General features: G+C 38.2%; 1 protein-coding gene across 3 annotated transcripts in view; it reads right to left on the reverse strand.

The window, feature by feature from the left end:
- Positions 1-1,557: 1,557 nt before the first annotated feature.
- The window catches only part of CLEC16A (C-type lectin domain containing 16A), a 234,537-nt gene continuing 217,810 nt past the window's right edge, over positions 1,558-18,284 (reverse strand). For 2 of the 3 annotated variants that reach the window (XM_036739004.1, XM_036739003.1), the window contains exons 22-23: positions 16,219-16,380; positions 1,558-6,469 (exon numbers count right to left, since the gene is read on the reverse strand). In XM_036739004.1, coding sequence (XP_036594899.1) covers positions 6,117-6,469; positions 16,219-16,380 — 515 coding nt within the window. In that variant the 3' untranslated portion in view covers positions 1,558-6,116. The remainder of the gene's footprint in view (positions 6,470-16,218; positions 16,381-18,284) is intronic. The other variant, XM_036739005.1, reaches the window with a different exon arrangement.

The following is an 18,284-nucleotide window of genomic DNA, read 5'->3' on the forward strand; positions in this document are numbered from 1 at the left end:
CAAATCACAACCTCTCCAAGCCTGCTCATCCTGTGTGACTCACCTAGTCCCATCCAAAATGTAAGGGTAGCAGATGATGGGGGCTCTTATTCATTGGTCATTGCCTCAGAGCACAAAGTCTGCCCCTTCCAGGGGCACTACAGCCAAAGGGTGATCTGAAGGGGAGAGGGTGGGCATAAGGGAGGAGAGGATTTTCCCATTAATACCTGCACAATTATCACTGTGGGTTGATGGGTAGTGTTTGGGTAATAACTTCCTTGAGGAAAGGATGCCAGGATCAGAAGGAAGTGGGGGAGTAGAGAGAGATAAGAGGTGTGGTTGTGTTAGAGATCTGCCCACCCTCAAGGGCAAGGGAGATGATGAGAAGGTAGAGAGAGAGGAGTGGTAAGACAGGGGGACAAAAAGAGGAAGGTGGATGGTGAAGGCAACATAGAATAATGGACTTGGGGTCTGAAAACCAACATTGGACTTTGGGCTCTGATACTTGCTAGCTGTGTGACTGAGCAAATAATAGCACCTCCAAGCCAATTTTCTTATTTATTTGACTTTAGTTGCTTGAGGGCAGATATTGTCATCTTTATATGCCCAGCATCTATCCCGAAGTCTTGAACATAATAAGTCAAATAATAAATGTTTGTTGAGCAGAACTGAACCAATGAAGACGACTGAGGAATGTTTCCACGGGAGCACCGGAAGACAATGGCTTCACAGAAACTAAGGGAAGAGAATTGATGGTAAAAAAATATTAAACGTTGCAAAAAAATCAAGGAACGAAATAGGCCATTTGATTTGGAAGTCAAGTTGAGGCATGTGACAATCCCTAAACCAGCTAGGACAGGCCAAGCCCAAATCACATCAGACCATTTTCATCTCAAGGCCACTGATTTCAGGTTGTATCCAAACTTATGTGTACATTTTCTCTGCTTCTAAATTAGTACCTTTCATCCTAAAAGGCTCAAGGCACCTTGTTGGCTAGTTTATACCTGATTCTAAGCAATAAAAAAATGACGACTAAAAAGTTGAAGTCTGAAAGCCCTAATGGTCCAAATAAAGCTTAACAACACATCTACTGTCCTCCATTTTATCACTTACTGTCTAAAAATGTGTTCCTTGTGATGTTCAATCTGCAGCCCCTTATTTGTCTATGCTAGAGATGGAAAATAACTCAGCACTACTTAAGTATCTTTCTTTTTGCAATTTCAGACTTCCTTCTTAAAAGAAAAAAAAATCCATCTTTCTTTGTACAACAAACCATTTTGCTCTGAACCTAGTTGCTAAACCTGAGGTTATTCTTGGCTATGACCAAAAGCCTGGCATCTAAAAGAATACTTTTTCAAATAATTCCATTTTACCAGGTCAGTAGAAAGCTCCACCCTCCTCCTAAAAAGCGACTGATAAAGAATTGCCTGAAGAAAAGGCAGGAGTTCCTCCATTCTACACAACCTGGAGGGACTCAGCATGGTGGGGTACTGGTTCCTAGCTCTTTGCCTTCCTGAGGGAGCCTCCTGTAACATACGAAGAAGCCTCTGTTAGGACACAGTATAGCAGCAGACCAGATTCTCCATAACACCATTTTTATTACCAAGTTAAATTTACAAGGAAGTTCCAGTTTTCATTTCCACCCTCATGCTTAGTACACATCAACTGTGACTCATGCCAGCAAATGCAGGTACTTCCCTAGAATGGGCCACATTTTCAGTAATATCTACTGTACCAAGATTTCCCAAATATGCTCCTCTTCAACATCCAGTATTTACATCTATTATTTAAAGGAACATAATGTATTATTACATTCACTCCAAACATTTAACATGACTTAGATTAAATATATTTATTGCCTCTAGAAAAAGATCAGAATTAAATTCTCCCTGTATTTTCATTTTTACAGTGCATCTTCAGAACTATGTGTTATCAAGTACTGTACATCACCTTACTAAAATATGTGCATCCTACTACTTACCTGGTCCTTTTTTTTTTGCTTGATGAATGCTTACACAGCACATAAATGAGGCGTCTCCCCCCCTTCCATTGCAATGAAGAGCAAATAAAATAAGATGGCAAAATACAATGTACTTTTAAATGAAAAGTTAAATGAAATCAATTTTCAACCTCTGCTCTATCTACAGGGATTAGATCTGCCAAATCTGGTTCTCCTTAAATTACAATTTTTTGAAAGGCTATCATTTCATGATATCACATCCACTGTAGCAATCATAGTAGCAACATGTCTGCCTCAGCAGTGACTATGGTATGACAAAAGTCAGTCCCTTTGGCTTGCCAATTTCCCCAAGAGGCCCTAGGGCAGCACACTGCACTTCCCTTTCATTCCCATTCCTTTTCTCCCCCACTTCTCCAAAGAACTCAAAGTAACAAAAACACAGGTCACTCCACTCAACATTCTTCAGAAGACCACTTAAGAGGAATTCATTATATTTGCTATCACCATTTAGCTACATTTTAAGATCTTAATCCAATTTGTTGGGAGTAGTTTGGTTGCACACCAAAACCCTGGAATTAAGCCTAACCCAGCTCCAGTGCTGGTTAGATTACAGTCTTCAAAGAAAGCATGGGGGATTAAAGTCAAAGTGACTAATAACCTTGCCCCGCTACTCTGGCAAATTAACTTCGGTTTCCACATCAGGAGTTAGGTCAAGCAGTAAAATGGGAATAAGCCTGAACTAAGGGCTGTACCTGCATTTCTGGCAGGTGATACAAAGTGGGGTTAAAAGATTTTCTAAACTGAATTCTAAGGATTTGGGTCATTGGGGTCATATGACAATTCCAAAGTTTTTCCTAAGGCTAACCTAACTGTCCAGTGCAAAAGACCATGAGAATTTGGTCTACTCAGATATGGTGTTTGTGTTAATATGAATTAAATAATCTAAAAAAAAAGTAAAGTGATATGGGTTGCAAAGATTCATTTCCATAGCAAGACAGAACCCTTGTAATGCTTGGCTGAAAGCTTGTAGCAATAAGAATAGTAGTAACTGTGTTGGACAGTTCTGCCTCCTCAAACCTCCACATCAAGCTTGCTATCGGCTTTTGGTGTAAAGTCTGCAACTATTCTCCTAATTTAAAACAAGTGAAATATACTGCAGTCCAAAGGGTCCCACAAGTACTCAAGTATTCTAAAGAGTCAATATCATCTGGACAGTCTGCAACAGAGTTTAGAGTACCAAGATTATGAAAGTTTATCAGAGAAGCATAATCATGCTCACTCCTCTTGGTGTGTGTAACATTATGGTGAAGTATATCCCAAGGTCCTTTTATTTTCATACTATCCGATCAAATAAATGAGATGGTTCTTTTAAATACTGTTTTAGGAACCTACTTCTTACAAAAATCTGGGTCCTATCTTTTCTGTTCATTCATAATTACTTAAAATTGTCTGGCAGTAGGGAAGATGGCCTATGATCCTACCAATACTTTATGTTAAACAAGTATCTTTGGAAGAGAAAAAACTAGAGGGAATACATTAAATCACCAAAGCTGCTCAATTCAATCCAACCTTAATTTCTTAGAATAGTTATTCCCTGAAAAGAAGGAATTTATGGGCCTTCGATGAAAGGATATAATTTGCATTCAGTAAGAGCCAAAGTACACCAGTCCCATTACAAATTATCAAGGGTACATGGAACCAGACTGAAAACACTTAAAAATCAGAGGGTTCCCCATGACCAAAGACCCCGTAACTTGCAATTTGTTTCACAGTGCTCCGATAAGACAATTGGTGAAACCATATTATTTCAGTAAATACAGTCCTATAGGATTTTTGGTAGGGACTGCTTTCATTTTTTATTTCTCGGAAAGTATTGTTATTCTTTTTCTTAATGACAATGGCCTGGGAAAGTAGCTGTGCTTCTCTATTTTCTATTGCCAGAAAAAATAAGTACAAAGAATTTCAAAAACAGAAGTAGCATACTTCTCAGAGGTTTACTGGCTTCCAAGAGGGTAAGAGGGAAACTCCATGTGTACGAAATATATGAAATGTTGCTCTCCCCTGATATACACTCGTGCTGCTGTAAGAAGAAAATGAGTAAACACTGAATAATTAGGTGTTTGAGGGGGGAGGGTCACCCATTCCTTTATTCATTTATTTCCATCAATCATCTTTTGCCCTTTTCTATCTGCCATCCCTTTCTTTGTAGGGGAGCACATGATATCTCCAATAACTACGGTTTTTACTGTCTTTGCAAGGGCCTTATTCACTTCTGCTCAAACAGCATCTGTTTCAGATTAGATGTTTTCTTTACCAACATGAGGGTTCACCCGTTGTCAAGTTTCTAATTGGAGGTCTGAAGGATGAAACTAAGTGGGAGATCTATTTGGAGTGACTTGCTACCCACACTTAGTTTTTTTTACTTCTTTATCCACTGCTTACAATTTTTTAGGTCATTTCTATTTCAGTGATGTAAAATCTGAATTTTAGCAGGTCAATAGGCTACGTCACAGAACTAGTTTGAAAGATGTTGCAAGGACATTGCTCCTCCAGTTGATCATATCTTCAAAGATGTGCCAGGGATGGTCTTCGATAGCTTTGCCAAGAGTCCAGTCAACAGTAGTATAACAATTACTACTGACACATCTGATGGACAGATTCTTCATCAAAAAGAAAGTAGTCTTTTGGTTTTATAGTTGAACAGATTGAGATGAATAATAAATTAACTATTTGTGGATGGTAAACAATTTTGCTTTGTAGAAAGGTATATATAATCCTTAGTTTAATTTTAAATATACTAATGTGTTCATCCATACCTAAACCAAAATGTGATGCTGAAAGGATGAAAGAGGGAATGTCGAGTCTTGTCTTGTTTGACTAACACGCTTGCTCATTTCTACAATGGTTGAGAGGGTGGGGAAAGGGAGCAACTGAGTTAGATCCCTCAAGACTGCAAAAGCCTTGAATGTCATAACCATTGAGATTATTAGCTGGCTCTTGGATTTTTACCTCTGTGAATGAGTACATAAAACTGGTTTTATGGGCAAATTCAGTAGACAACTCTCCTTTCACTTATGTAGAAATATAGGAAGTCTATTCTGTGGTCCTCATGGTTTTCCACATCTCTTTCTTTGCCCCACACAGAGATGGCAATAACTAAAGGGGATGCTCAAAACACAGTTCACATTTGGTTACAGAAAAAAGCCTGAGTAGAAGATTTCTTTGAATTTTTTTATCTTTTCAAGAAAAGATATCTCATTAAAGAATAAAATAGGGTTTCTTGGCTGTGACAAAGAAACCTACTATACATGGTATCTTCAAATACCTTTTCTGTTTGAAAAAGAATCTAGGCTTTCTAGGAAAGGTGCTTTTTCATTCAACAGGCATGCAGTGTTGGGTTGGTGAGGAATGAAGTCATATATGTCACTTAGGACAATGCAGCATACCATACCTTCTTCATAGATAGCTTTGAAGAGACAGGTTAAGATCAAGATAAAAAAATTATACATTATACTCTTAGCATTACAAGGGACTTTAGGAATGAGGTGGTGGTGGTTTTTCTTTTTTTAAATAAATGTTTCTAGTCTGATATCAAATGCTGAAATAAATATTACACCAATGAGATATTACTACAGTTCATCTTGTTTCGAATATCTTTTGACATGACCTCATCCACTGCTGTTAGATAAACCTTCTGGGTCAACCCAGAATGAACAAAATGAAAACAGAACTACTTCAGCTGAATGGACGTGGTTTTCTGGTGGTGGGTTTGACACAGCTACAAGAGTCTTTTTTGTTTTCGTTTTTTGCCTCTTTCTGGAAGAGTGTTTTGTGTCTGAAGTCTAACAAAAAGAATGACAAGAATATCACACAGAAGTTTCTTCTTTTGGCAGCAAACACAGAACAGCATCACGCAGGTATAATTACGGTAGTCTGGAGAAACTCTGTCTTCATCAATTTCTTAGATGCCTGGATCTTTCTTACGTACAACATGAGAAATGTGCATCTGAACAGAGAACTGGGTTTCTTTGAAGAGACAGAAACACTATTTATTAGGATAGGCGACTGCCTTTTCTTAAAATCCTGGCTGTTTCACAAGTATCCTTCATGTAGCCACCATTTAGTTCCTATAGCTTTTTGAGGGGCCACAAATAAAAACAGAGCAAAATCAACTGCATCACTGTTCAGACTGATCTGCTGGCTCATGAGGGGCCATCTCACCCTCTGTCACTTTATAAACATCCATCTGTGTGGAAGACTGAGGGAGGCAGGTAAGGGAGCGCAGGCTGTGTGGGTCAACTGGAGGTACCAGGGTCAAGGATTCCACACTAAGTGCATCTGTAGTGTCATCAGAAATGAGAGAGATGGTGGGTTGCTGGGCAGGAATCAGGCTGGGGGACAGGTTTGCAGTTTCCACTTCGGAACCCTTTCCGAGGCTCTTGTTGGACTTGGAAGTTGTAGGGATTTCATTAACAATCACCACTTGGTCAGGAAAGGTCAGCGGGAGCTGCTGGGGGGCCATGAGATCATCTAGTAGAGAAAACAAAGAAATACTTAACACAAGACTTTTTTTCTATTTGAGGCCCTCTCTCTTTCTCTGTCTCTCTCTCTGTCTCTCCCCTCTCTCTTGAAAATGGTTCCCTAAAGACTGCTTGAGCCATGTGAAAAAAGCATGCAAGAAATAGTCAAATATCTGGCAAGCAATTTGCCTCTTTCTGTATGCTCAAAAGTAAGCATATCAAAATAACATCTCTAGGTTTGATGCAAATTTGCATTACTATGACTATGTAAATATTCTGGAACATGTACATTATTAAAGGTGGATAATGGCATTATAACAACACTGCAGTGCAGAGACATAGATGTGGGCATGCTTTATGTGTGTCTGGATTCTGGCCAGAGCACATTATTAAGGAAGTAAACTAGCTTTAATAAACTTTTATATTTCAAGTCTGTATAATGACCATTTCCAGAAACTAAATTTGGTGAAATTTGCTCAGGGTTGGTGTGGGAGGTCAAACTGTGGAATCACTGGGAAAAAAAAGGCAGGCCTAATTCTGGAGAACTTTTCAGCTTATATAAACCCTGGACTGTGGTTAGTTTCACACTGGTATACATAAGTGCTGAGTTAGCAATCAGAGAGGGACCTCTAATAGTCAAACTCCATTACTAGAGTGATTATTCTCCACTGGGACTATGGAAGAGAGCCATTTCAAGGGAAAGGAGAGGCTTTCCACCTAATGAAGTTATTTTAGGAGCTGCAATTTCTTTTTTGGTACTTTTCAAAATGCTGATTAAATTACAGACAAATTACCTATTTGCCTTCCAGTGAGTGTTTCACATATACAGAAACACTCGATAAGAATGGAGTTCATTTTAAATACATCTTCCAAGATTCCAGATGATGGTAATTTAAAAAACCATTATAGTGATGCAGACATTCTGTTAGAAGAAATAATTTTTATTTATATGGATCTTCATTTCATGGATACCATTTAATTACACTGGCCATCTGTAGAAGAACCTCTAATGAGTTTTATTTCTGATGATGCACTGGGATCTTAAGGATGATTTAGAAAGCTATGTTTCAATATGATTCCTGTTTTAATTAAAGAAAAACAAAACAAAACCAAAGCAAAAACTAAAGCTATAGCAAAGGACAGAAAACAAAATAGTGTGGAAAAGCAGAATGGAAACAAGAAAATCCTGATTAATACTATTTCAAAGAGAAAAAAAAAAATACAAAATTTATCTCTGGAAGTACCAATCTACATTCTACTAATACGACTGCCAATCAAAGTATGCTCACAACTTGATTTTTTTTTTTTAAAGAATAGTCTTTAAAAAGAAAAAAGGAAAAGTAAGTATCTTGACTTTAGATTTTGTCTTGAGTAGATGCCAGAGGCAGTAGGGCAGTGGTTAACAATAGTAGAAACAGTGATTCAAGGCAAAAAACCAGACCAAGAAATGCTGAGCAAACACTGAAAGTGAATTCTGATTTCTCTGAATTTCAACTAACTCATTCTAATTGGTAAGAGACTTCGAGGTGGTCCCTAGACTTAATATACCTACAGGCCTACCAACTCTTCATTTCACATTTGTTTCCCTCTAATCTGGGCTAACTTTCTTATGCAGTGAATACAAAGGCTAATACATGTATAATTTAGGGGCTGATAAAGCAGTTTGTAAATGACCAATAGTCAGGTGCAACTCTCAAAATTCTTTTTCAGTGGTTTTCCTTTTGTTGAATTTTGTGATTTAATGTAGGTTTAGATATACAGAAGAAAGCTACTTAGAAGAGCCAAATATCACAGCCCAGGTTTTTGAACAATGTCACAAACGGAGGGTTCTTTGATGATAGGAATGATAAACAATGTTAGGAATTTACAGCAAAAAATGTAAGTATAGTTTAAAAAAAATGCTTTAGTCTGGAAAATCAACCTACAATTTACAGAAAAATTGCTTTTCACCCAAAAATCACTTCAGTAATCTTTTGAAGGAACAGTCCCTTATTCTTCCCTAAACAGTCATACCATTCCTGATTTTAAACCAAGTATCTCCTTGACTGTGACATAATTTATCAATGCAAGGGTGAAGAAGAAGAGGAGAACTTTGTTAGGTTTTTATAAAAGAGAATGAGGACTAATTTTCTTGCCAATTATTCATACGAAGAGCACTTCTGTATTTACTGCCCCATTTGAATATTCCTGCTAGTAAGCCACCATGACGGCTGAGGGCTTTTTCTCAGTCTAACAAAGTATTATGATTATGGCCCAGGAAACACTGTATTTGAGGAAAATACCTACCATGTGAGCAAAGATGTATGAGACTAAGGTGTTTAGAGTCTTAGGCTGAGAAATGAATTTTTATTTAGTTGTATCAGGTACACAGCACCTACCACATCTCAGTGCTATGTATCCTGTGGACAATTGCTAAATACTCATTGCCTGAGGGCCTGGAATAAAAGACTTGGATTTATTGTCTCATGACAGAAAGGCACAGAGTAAAGTTACACAGAAAATCAAGAAAACTACAAAATAAGCAAGAGTGAAAAACCCAAAGGGAAGAAGCTTTTAAATAAAAAGAAGTCAAAATACTACCAACAGACAAAAGAAATCATAAACTACTAGAACACAACTTAGAAACCAAACGAGAAATATAATTTGCAAAAGTTAAAATGTTTAAGTCCACAACAAAGGTACTAGCAAAAATTCCTGTTGATGGTCCATAATCAATCTAAATGTCTGGTATTATGAAAACTATAATGTAGTAGACGGGAAAATGATAAGCATATTAATATTTATAAGATCAATTATTGTTGCCCTAGGACTCCTACTGTTTTAATTACATTTATTATGTCAAGTAGAACAAAAAAAAAAATTCCATAATAACATCCGACTGCTTGGTTAATTCTTCATTTTCTTTCATATGCTACCCTTTATCTCCTGACCTCTCCCCACTCCAAAAAAAGACCCCCAAAACAAAACCTCCACACCAAACCTGAATTGGGGTAACCCTGAAGAAATTCCACTTGGAAATTTATCTCTACTTTGCAGCACATAGAACAAGCCCGCTGGCGGATAGGTTTGTGCCAATCTTGACTTTGACACTGTATTTCATAGAAATGGGCATCATTCCAGGTCTGCACAAATTTGGCTTAGAACGGAGCCTGAAGTACCTTATTGGTCTCTAAGTATTTCATTCTACCAACTAGACAGAGCCAAAAAGATAATTTGAAGAAAAGCTTCTGCATGAAAGCTTATAAAGAGCCAATTATGATGAACTATGTTGAAGTTTAGAATGATGTTCTTAAATCATACAGCCAAATGCTTTCAAAGTCCTGCTGGTTGATGCTTTTTTAGACAGTGTGTCCCACCTGTACCTGAGCAAGTCATGGTTGTTAGTATGGAAATACAGCATGGCTTTTACAGGCCGTGAGCTCATGAAGTCTAACGGAGAAACCTGCCTGCATGGATTTTGCGTGAGTTGCCGTGGCAGCTGCTGCTTGAAGACCTAAACCCAGTGTCCACCATGACTGTCAGCCTCCGACAGACTGAACACTCGCCGTCGTCCTTTCCTGCCAGACCTTACTAAAGGAAAACACAGCGACAGATCATAGGAAGCCTTTAACAGTGGAACAGAGAAAAGGGAAGTGGGAATGGACACAGGATAAATGTTACGATACCAACAACAAAACAGTAAGAGATGCAGTGTAACATTTGCTCATAACTGCTGGTGTCTAGCGCTATTTATGAAGCCATGCTTAGCATGCAGATTAGATGAAGCTACTGAAGAACAAAATGACATCTAAGAAGGAACATATCCCCCTCCAATCATATTTCTTAACAGTGTAAAGATAATGAAGCATCAAGCCTGTTGGGAAAGGAAACAAGATTTTCGTTCAACAATATCTAGCCTAGGTTGCAAAGTTCAACAGACTCAAGAAAAAAACATCTGGTGGATTTTAGATGTGAACCAGCAGTTAAGACATGATAGTTTTACATATGGGACGGAGTAGGGAGGTAGAGCTGAGTGGGGGGTGGAAAGGTGGGAGGGAAGGGCCAGCCAAACCAGCTAAGTGAAACAAGCATATTTTTGACACTGATTAATAAAGCAGACAACTATCAGAGTCACATCAGGAAAATTACAACACTGTTCTCTGATGAGTGAACCATCAAAGCCAAAGCTAGAGGGCAGGGTTTATATGATAGCTTTCAGCTATTGTAGTAGACTAAGTTAATAAAATTTTAGGGCTGGAAGGACCTTCAAGATCACCTAGTCCAACCCTTCCTTGGCTCAGATGTGTGAAGTGATTTGCCCAAGGTGACACTGCTTGTCAGCGGCAGGGAAGGATTAGAACTGAGGCTGTCTCTTAGCCTGTGTTCTTTCCAGTATACATAATGCTTCTGGGTACCTGCATTCCCTTAAAGGATCCTCAAATTAATACCTTTTAAAAAGCGAGGGCAAAATACTTCAACACAGAGGGCCTGAAGTGAAATGTGGTGCTATTCTAATTAAGAAAAGGTTAGTGACATATATTGCAGCAAGAGAAAATTTCATTGCCTTTGAAAGAAACAGACTCCCAAGATTTGAACCTTAAATTAACGAAATTAAAGACCCTGAAAAGAAGCACTTTTTTTTTTCTGGGTGTTTGTCCTCAAAATGAAATTAAATCATACGCATCTTCACTTAGTAGTAGTGTGATTTTTTGGTTATTTCTGAAATAAAAATTTGGATTATATTGAAACTGTATGGAAACAGAAACAAACCATTGATAGTCTGTGGACTCATGGTCTCCCAGGAATGGCCTATGCTGACTTGTTTATATTAAGTCAAGGACATTCCAATCTCTAACTTTTTTCATAGGATTGGTTCTTTCTTCCTATGTCCTCCATGTCACTTTTTTCATTTTTTTTCAAGGAAACTTCAAATGAAATTCAAAGAGAAATTCAAAGGAAGCTGCATTTTACAGCTTGATATATCTTTAAAAAAGAACATGAACTATACCCAACACCCCATTTCAGTTTTTCCCTTACCCAGTAAGTAGCACATCCAAAAACACATTAAAAAATCTCGACATATGGATATCAGAGGCTACAGTATAGCTTGGACATTTAGGACATTTAGGGAAACCTACATACTTGAGAGAACGCTTACCTAAAGACACTATACGCGAAACCAAATCACAAGTATTAATGAAGGCAAAACCCCAGTAAAATAACTTGAGCATATTTCTAATGGCCTTATATTTACTTCTACCACTAGGTCTATTTCCTTCTTTCTTACTGTATGATCTTTGCTAGTTACGGTTCTCAAAAACTGTAAAATACTATTAAAAAATGCAAGATGCATCTAACCCCATACTTGTCTAAAAAGGGATCAAATTAAAGGCTATTAGACTACTTATGTTTGGCCTGTCACAGACATGATTCTTGGCTTTCAGCCTAACAGTCAAAAAATTTAATTTCTTTAACAAGAAAGTGTTTTGCTAACCACTGACCTTTTTAGGGATCCCAAAGCACTCAGTTTAAAAGGCAGACTAGCATGAACATTAATAATTATCTTGGTGCACTGCTTTTAATATATAAAGAATCTGTAATTAGACATCTTTGGTCCTAAACAGATTTTTCAGTGTTTAATCCTCCTAAGAAGCAGCAGCTTCTCCCTCCTAATTTCATTATAGACTGGCTTCCCACATGATGTGGAAATATTCACTCTTAAAAGGAAATACAGTATTTATTGCTAAATGACTATTGTATATGATATCACTCTTTGATGTGATAAAGAATGAAACTGAAAAGATCTCCACTAGACTATAAGAATGTACAAGTTGATAGGACAAGTTTCCAAAAGAGACTTGTCTTCAGCTCTGAGTACTGAACTCAGAGTTGGCATACTGGCATGTTCACAGAGGAAGACATGAGGAAGTCTCAATATGTCTCAAGCAGTAATTTTCAATTTTTTCAGTTTTTGAAAAGGTAGATTCTTTGTAAGACTAAAGAGTCCCACAGACCATTCATTGAACATCCATTAAGGGGGAAGGAGAATATATTACCACAACAACACATTTTTCTGAGAACAGAAAAACACTAAATAGCATGACCAAGGTGGGTTAAAGAAGGAGAGTAATGCTGTATGAGGGCAGACACAAACGTTAGAAGGCAGACATCAAAGTCTATAAAATTATAGTGTGTAGGAAGAGGATGAAAAGCGAATTTGTTTCCCAAACCCTATGATTCTAGAATAAGTGGTCCCCCATAAAGTTTGAAGGAATTAAATTCAGGACACGCAAGAGAAAATACTACTTCAAACAGCAGATATTAGAGGCTGAAACTATAATTATGTTCAAAAAAGATATAGCCAGGCGTGGCAGACCCACAATGGGTTATCAGATATTCTTAAATCTTTGAGGTTGAGCAAGGATAATCACATCCTTTCATAGAACATGCTTTGGCCATAATTGGGACAGAACCATGAGTTTTATTCATGTGAGCATTTGATATACACGTTCAAGTTTTTGCTTAAAATGAATAATTATATCAATGTTTTCTAGATGTTTGAGTTTACATGCTTTCGTGTGAGTTTAAATCTTCAGTGAAAGATAAACTGTTCCATTCATTTGTGCTAAACCCACATGGAAGACTGCTTGAGGGATTACTAATGGTCATTATCACTGGCATAAGGCTGATTTTCAAAACTTTATTTTGAATAGGTCACGATGAATGATGACCCTGATCATTCCCTATGTGTATAGTTCAAGTCTGAGGGACTGTTTAAGCCAAGGCTATACATATGAGGAGCTAACATCTTGTTTGGGACTCCACTGACCTACACAATCCCAGGCACCTTACTTAAGAGAGTTTCAAGATAAAGGAAAATCTAGTTCGATAATTCAGTAAGTGCTTCAAGCATATCAAGCAAATTGTTCAGTTGACATGGGGAGTTTACTGACTCTAGGAGGCTACATAAACAGCAACAAAATTCATCTGATTCAGCACTGCTGCCCTCAAAAACCATTCCAACAATAACTAGCAACAGGGGACAGAGCATTTTTCTACTGTATAAAATGATTCCAGCAAATGGTTGGGAGGGCTGACTGAGGTGGTGCTCTATTTGGTTTGTTACAAACTAGGCCGGTCTGACTAGAATGTTGAGAAATTCAGAAACCCCTTCATCAGAGGGTAGAAAGTGTGGGGGGAAAATGTTGTCATAGCTGTGGCTAAAGGTCAGAAAGCTGTGCCTCTGGTAAGGATCCCAAGAACAGACTCCCTGGAAGCCAATATGGTGCCAAACAACTGGCAGAAGGACAGCTATGCCAAGAATAACTCCTCCCTTCTTTTTGGTTGGTGGCTGTGTATTTCCCCTCTGCTGTGGTTCAGCATGATACCAACCAGATGTTGGAAACATCTTGCTAAAGGGACATCTTTCCCCCTCCCCCCACCTCCATAAAGAATCCGGAAAACCAATATCCTATTTTTTAAATGTAACTGAGTATACCACAAGTTTAGGCCAGAAATTCTACATCTCAACACAAATGCTGAGTTGAGTTGTTGCCAGCTTTCAGGTCTAGATTTTTACACATTCAAAAATAGTCTGGCTCCCATGGGGTAGCTTACCTACTTAACAGAGCTGTTGTATGCACAACACTTTCTAAATCCTGAGGTGCCTTCTAATTGGGAGCTATTCACTGTTATCATAACCCTCTTGAAGCAGTTCATATTCTTTGTTATTTTGCTTCTAGTGATCGATGGAAAGTGAGCAGCCTGCCTGACACGTGCTGCTCTTCATCATGTAGGTGAGTCACTGTAGTTTCGAGAGAGTCAGTGCTTTCACTGTCAGACCACATTAAAAATGGTGACCCACAGAATTAAAGTGCAAACCTACAAAGTTATTGGCTTAGTACTAAAACTAGCAGAACCGTCCAGTTACTTTCACCATCAGCTAGCTTAATAGCTCCTCATCTTCTAACATGAAAAAACACGCCATTGGCATGATATGGAGACTGAAGAGGGGACAAGTGTCAAGGGGCTGGGAAAGACTGAGAAAAAATAATGCTGGGCATCTAAGGGAAGATGCGAAACTCATACACATGCTATGGTAAGATGAACAATTTACATATTCTGAATCATGATAAAATGACACATTTTAACAGCTTTGGGAGCTTAGTAGCAAAGTATTATTCATTCATTCACTGAGTTGGGGGGTTCTTAACCTTTTTTATGTCACAGACCCCCTCAGCAGTTTGTTGAAACCTATGGACCTCTTCTCAGAATAAGGTTTTAAATGTATAAACTAAACATACAGGATTACAAAGAAAATGAATTATATTGAATGATAGTTATCAAAATAACAAAATTTAAAAAGAAATGGGTTCATGGACTCCAGGTTAAGAACCCTAACAGTTCATATTTCTTTCATAAATTATCATATCTCTATTAGGAAGAATTTTATATTTGAAGTGTAATTTTATTTATACATTTGTGACTATTAAAATGCATAGACTACAGTATAAGTACATGAAAATAAAATACTGTACTTCTAATACAAAATATAAGCATTATTACAAAGCTTAACAAAGCCTAAGGTCCGTCTTTGGCTTCTTGATAAAACCAGCAAATTTCTAAGAAAACCCTTGCAACAACTTGTAAATCTCAAATCAAATTTCACCATGACTGTTCTCAAAAGATGGTCAATCACCTCAATTTTCAAGACCAAACTGGGTCAGGAGGGATCAGGTGCTGAATGGAAGAGCATCTAAGTGAAGTGGCTTCAAGATGACCTTCCTGCTTGGCCCCGCACTTCAATTCCCAGCAGCTCTCTCAGGCTCATGAATGTCAATAGAAGATCAAGGTAATGGATGCTCAGTAAATGCTATGTGGGGGGACTCTTGACAGGCCAGAGATACACTAAGCTAAACAAATGGCTGAATGAAAACCATGGCACATTAACCCTTTACTGAGGAACAGAAAACCTCAAAACAACTTTAGAGATAAATCTGGAAACATTAGTATATCATTTTCCTGAAGATGAAGAAGTGGCATTACTGAGTCACAAACTTGTGTGGCTAGACATGAAAATTTTATAGAGACCACATCTTCACTGTCCCAACAGTGAAACAGCTTAGAAACTTGTCAAATCTATTTCATTAGGATAAGTAAACTTATAACTTAATAAGAGTCTAAACATGCTGCATGGTTTCTGGGCCATAATTCCTTAGGTCATCAACTATAATATAAATTTAAAATGTAAGTGCAGTATTTTTAAAAAGAAAAAACATTTATGGTGACAAAATTCATCAAAGTTCCAAATAAGTGAACTTGGTGTACTTTCATCTTTATGGATACCCCCCATTTTTTTACAGTAATAATTGGGACTAATTGAGGAAGAACAAACCTGACAAACTTTATTTCCCCGTAGCTCTCTAGTGAGTGAAAAGCTGAATATGGTCTAATAACAAGCAGTAGAAGAGATTTAATCAAACTAGGTCAATCTGGAAGCAGGAGCAGGCAAGTCAGCAAGTACCATTCAAATTACCACGAGCAGAAAACAGATCAATGGAAAAAGCAATCCAGAAAGCTAAAACGATATCCTCTAGTGTCTATGATGATGAATACCTCATGACACCATCTAATCTGGGGGTGGGGAGGTTCAGGGTAGAAGGGCACACTGTGTATGAACTGGCCAGTTTCCCAAACAAGACTGAAGATCACCACTTCACAATTTTTTTTTTTCTTGGCCACTACACATTCCCCATCTAGCCCATAAAAAGTATTCAATACCTGATGGGCTTTGTGCTGCAGAAGGAGTGGAAGTGGAGCTGGGTGCAACCGAGTCACAGCGCCCCGTACTCCCACTACCACTGGAACTGCCACTGGAAGGAGGAGATGATGATGACAGGGGTGACGAACCATGCTGGTTTATACACTGGGCCACAGCAAAACCTGCAAGACAAGACCCTGAAATTCACTGACGGAAAAAAAAAATCATCCAATCTTAACAGGCAAAGATGGCCTTAAGATGGACTGGGAAGGCCAAAGGATGAGTGTTCATTTCAGCCAATCCACGATTCTACAGGTCCAATAAACAACAAAAACCATTACTTGTATCAATGAACAATTTCTAAGCTCAAGCCAGTGGTCCACTTGATTCAAGGAATATTTGACACAACAAAATTGAAGTGCAATTAAAGAATCTGGACAGCTCTTTAGAGTTTGTTGTAATAGCTTTAACCTGTTATTTAAAAAAAATTCAAATGAAAATTTTATAAAGCAAACATGCTGGCTGCAAGCATAACTGAAAACAGGAATGGGAATCACAAATCTAGGTTCCTGATGTTGGCTCCACAACGAATTTAGTAAGCAGGTCACTCAAAGACTCTTAGTATTCTGTGCCTTCAAGGATGTTGTTGGTAACTCTTTCATGAGAAGAGCTCTAACTCTAAAGTACCTTAAAAAAGAGAACCATCGTATGGAAGTTTAAGGACATTTATGGGACACACGCAAACCACAGGACTGAACACAAGGATTGATGACTTGATCTGCTGATGAGTTTTCAGAGGATCACCAGCCTGGCAGATTCTCAACCCAAACGCAACTTGTGGTACAGAGAAAGCTTTCTATCAAAAACCATAAAAAAGAATGGCTGCAGAACACTCTTCACAACAACTGTGAAATTTGGAATTTTAGCAGATTTAACATTTTCTCTGGCATATAACTTGCACAAAATCTAAAATCCATAGTTTGATCTTTCCCCTTTTAGTAGGGATATACTTTTATGCATGAATTAAGCACTGGCTTTCTAAAAAGGAACAGCTTTCAGTTAAGTGAATGTAGTAAATACAAAATAGTAAATCTCACATGCGAAGAAGTCATTTGTAAAGAAGCAGAACAGGAGTGATCATCCATGGGTAACATATGCATTTGTTTAGATTCCCAACAATTTCATAGTTCACTCTAATGAGTATCAAACAGCTCAACTTTTAATTTGGTGCATGACACTAAAGAAAGAACAAATCAGTGATCATAAGGTCGTCTTCATCTGATTACTGTTGTAGAAATATACTGTGCTCATGCTAGACATGAAGCCTTTGTTCATGTTTTCCCTTCTGCCTGAAATACCATTATCCTTCCCATCTGCCTATTTCAGTCCTATCCATTCTCCACAGTTTGCTTCTTCCATAAAGCCAGACTTTTTAACGATTCTATTCCACAGTGACCTCTTCCTTCTCTGGACTTACGGCACTCACTATCCACACCACTCAATTATGCTTAATTAATGTGCTCATAGATATGTGTCCTGATTCCACAAATGAAATGTAACCTATTGGAGGGGAGGGCTGATGCCGTGCTTTTCTTTTACATCCTCCTCAGGACCTCTCACGGTGCTACACTGGACTGCACTGAGGACAAAGTACATTCTCAATATGGCTGGATATGTCACCAACAACAACAACAAAAAAGCAGGACAAAATTAACCTTCACAGACTGACAGTGAAAGTCATAAAAAGTAACTTTTTCAACAGTCAATAAAAGCTATGAGGCAGCTAGGTCATGCAGTAGGTAGAGCAACAGGCCTGGAGATCAGAAGACCTGAGTTCAAATCCAGCCTCGGACACTTACTAGCTATGTGACCCTGGGCAAGTCACTTCACCCTGTTTGCCTCAGTTTTCTCATCTGTAAAATGAGCTGGAGAGGGAAATGGCAAACCCCTCCAGTATCTTTGCCAAGAAAACCCCAAATGGAACTCCCATATCCCACCTAAGTCTTCTCTAGGACTTTTAATGAAACCTCTTGGTCCAAGATGGCGGCTGGAAAGCAAGGACTAGCGTGAGCTCCCCACCGAGTCC

The sequence above is a fragment of the Trichosurus vulpecula genome, chromosome 9 (genome assembly GCF_011100635.1).
Source record: "Trichosurus vulpecula isolate mTriVul1 chromosome 9, mTriVul1.pri, whole genome shotgun sequence".
In the NCBI taxonomy this organism is placed as follows: Eukaryota; Metazoa; Chordata; class Mammalia; order Diprotodontia; family Phalangeridae; genus Trichosurus; species Trichosurus vulpecula.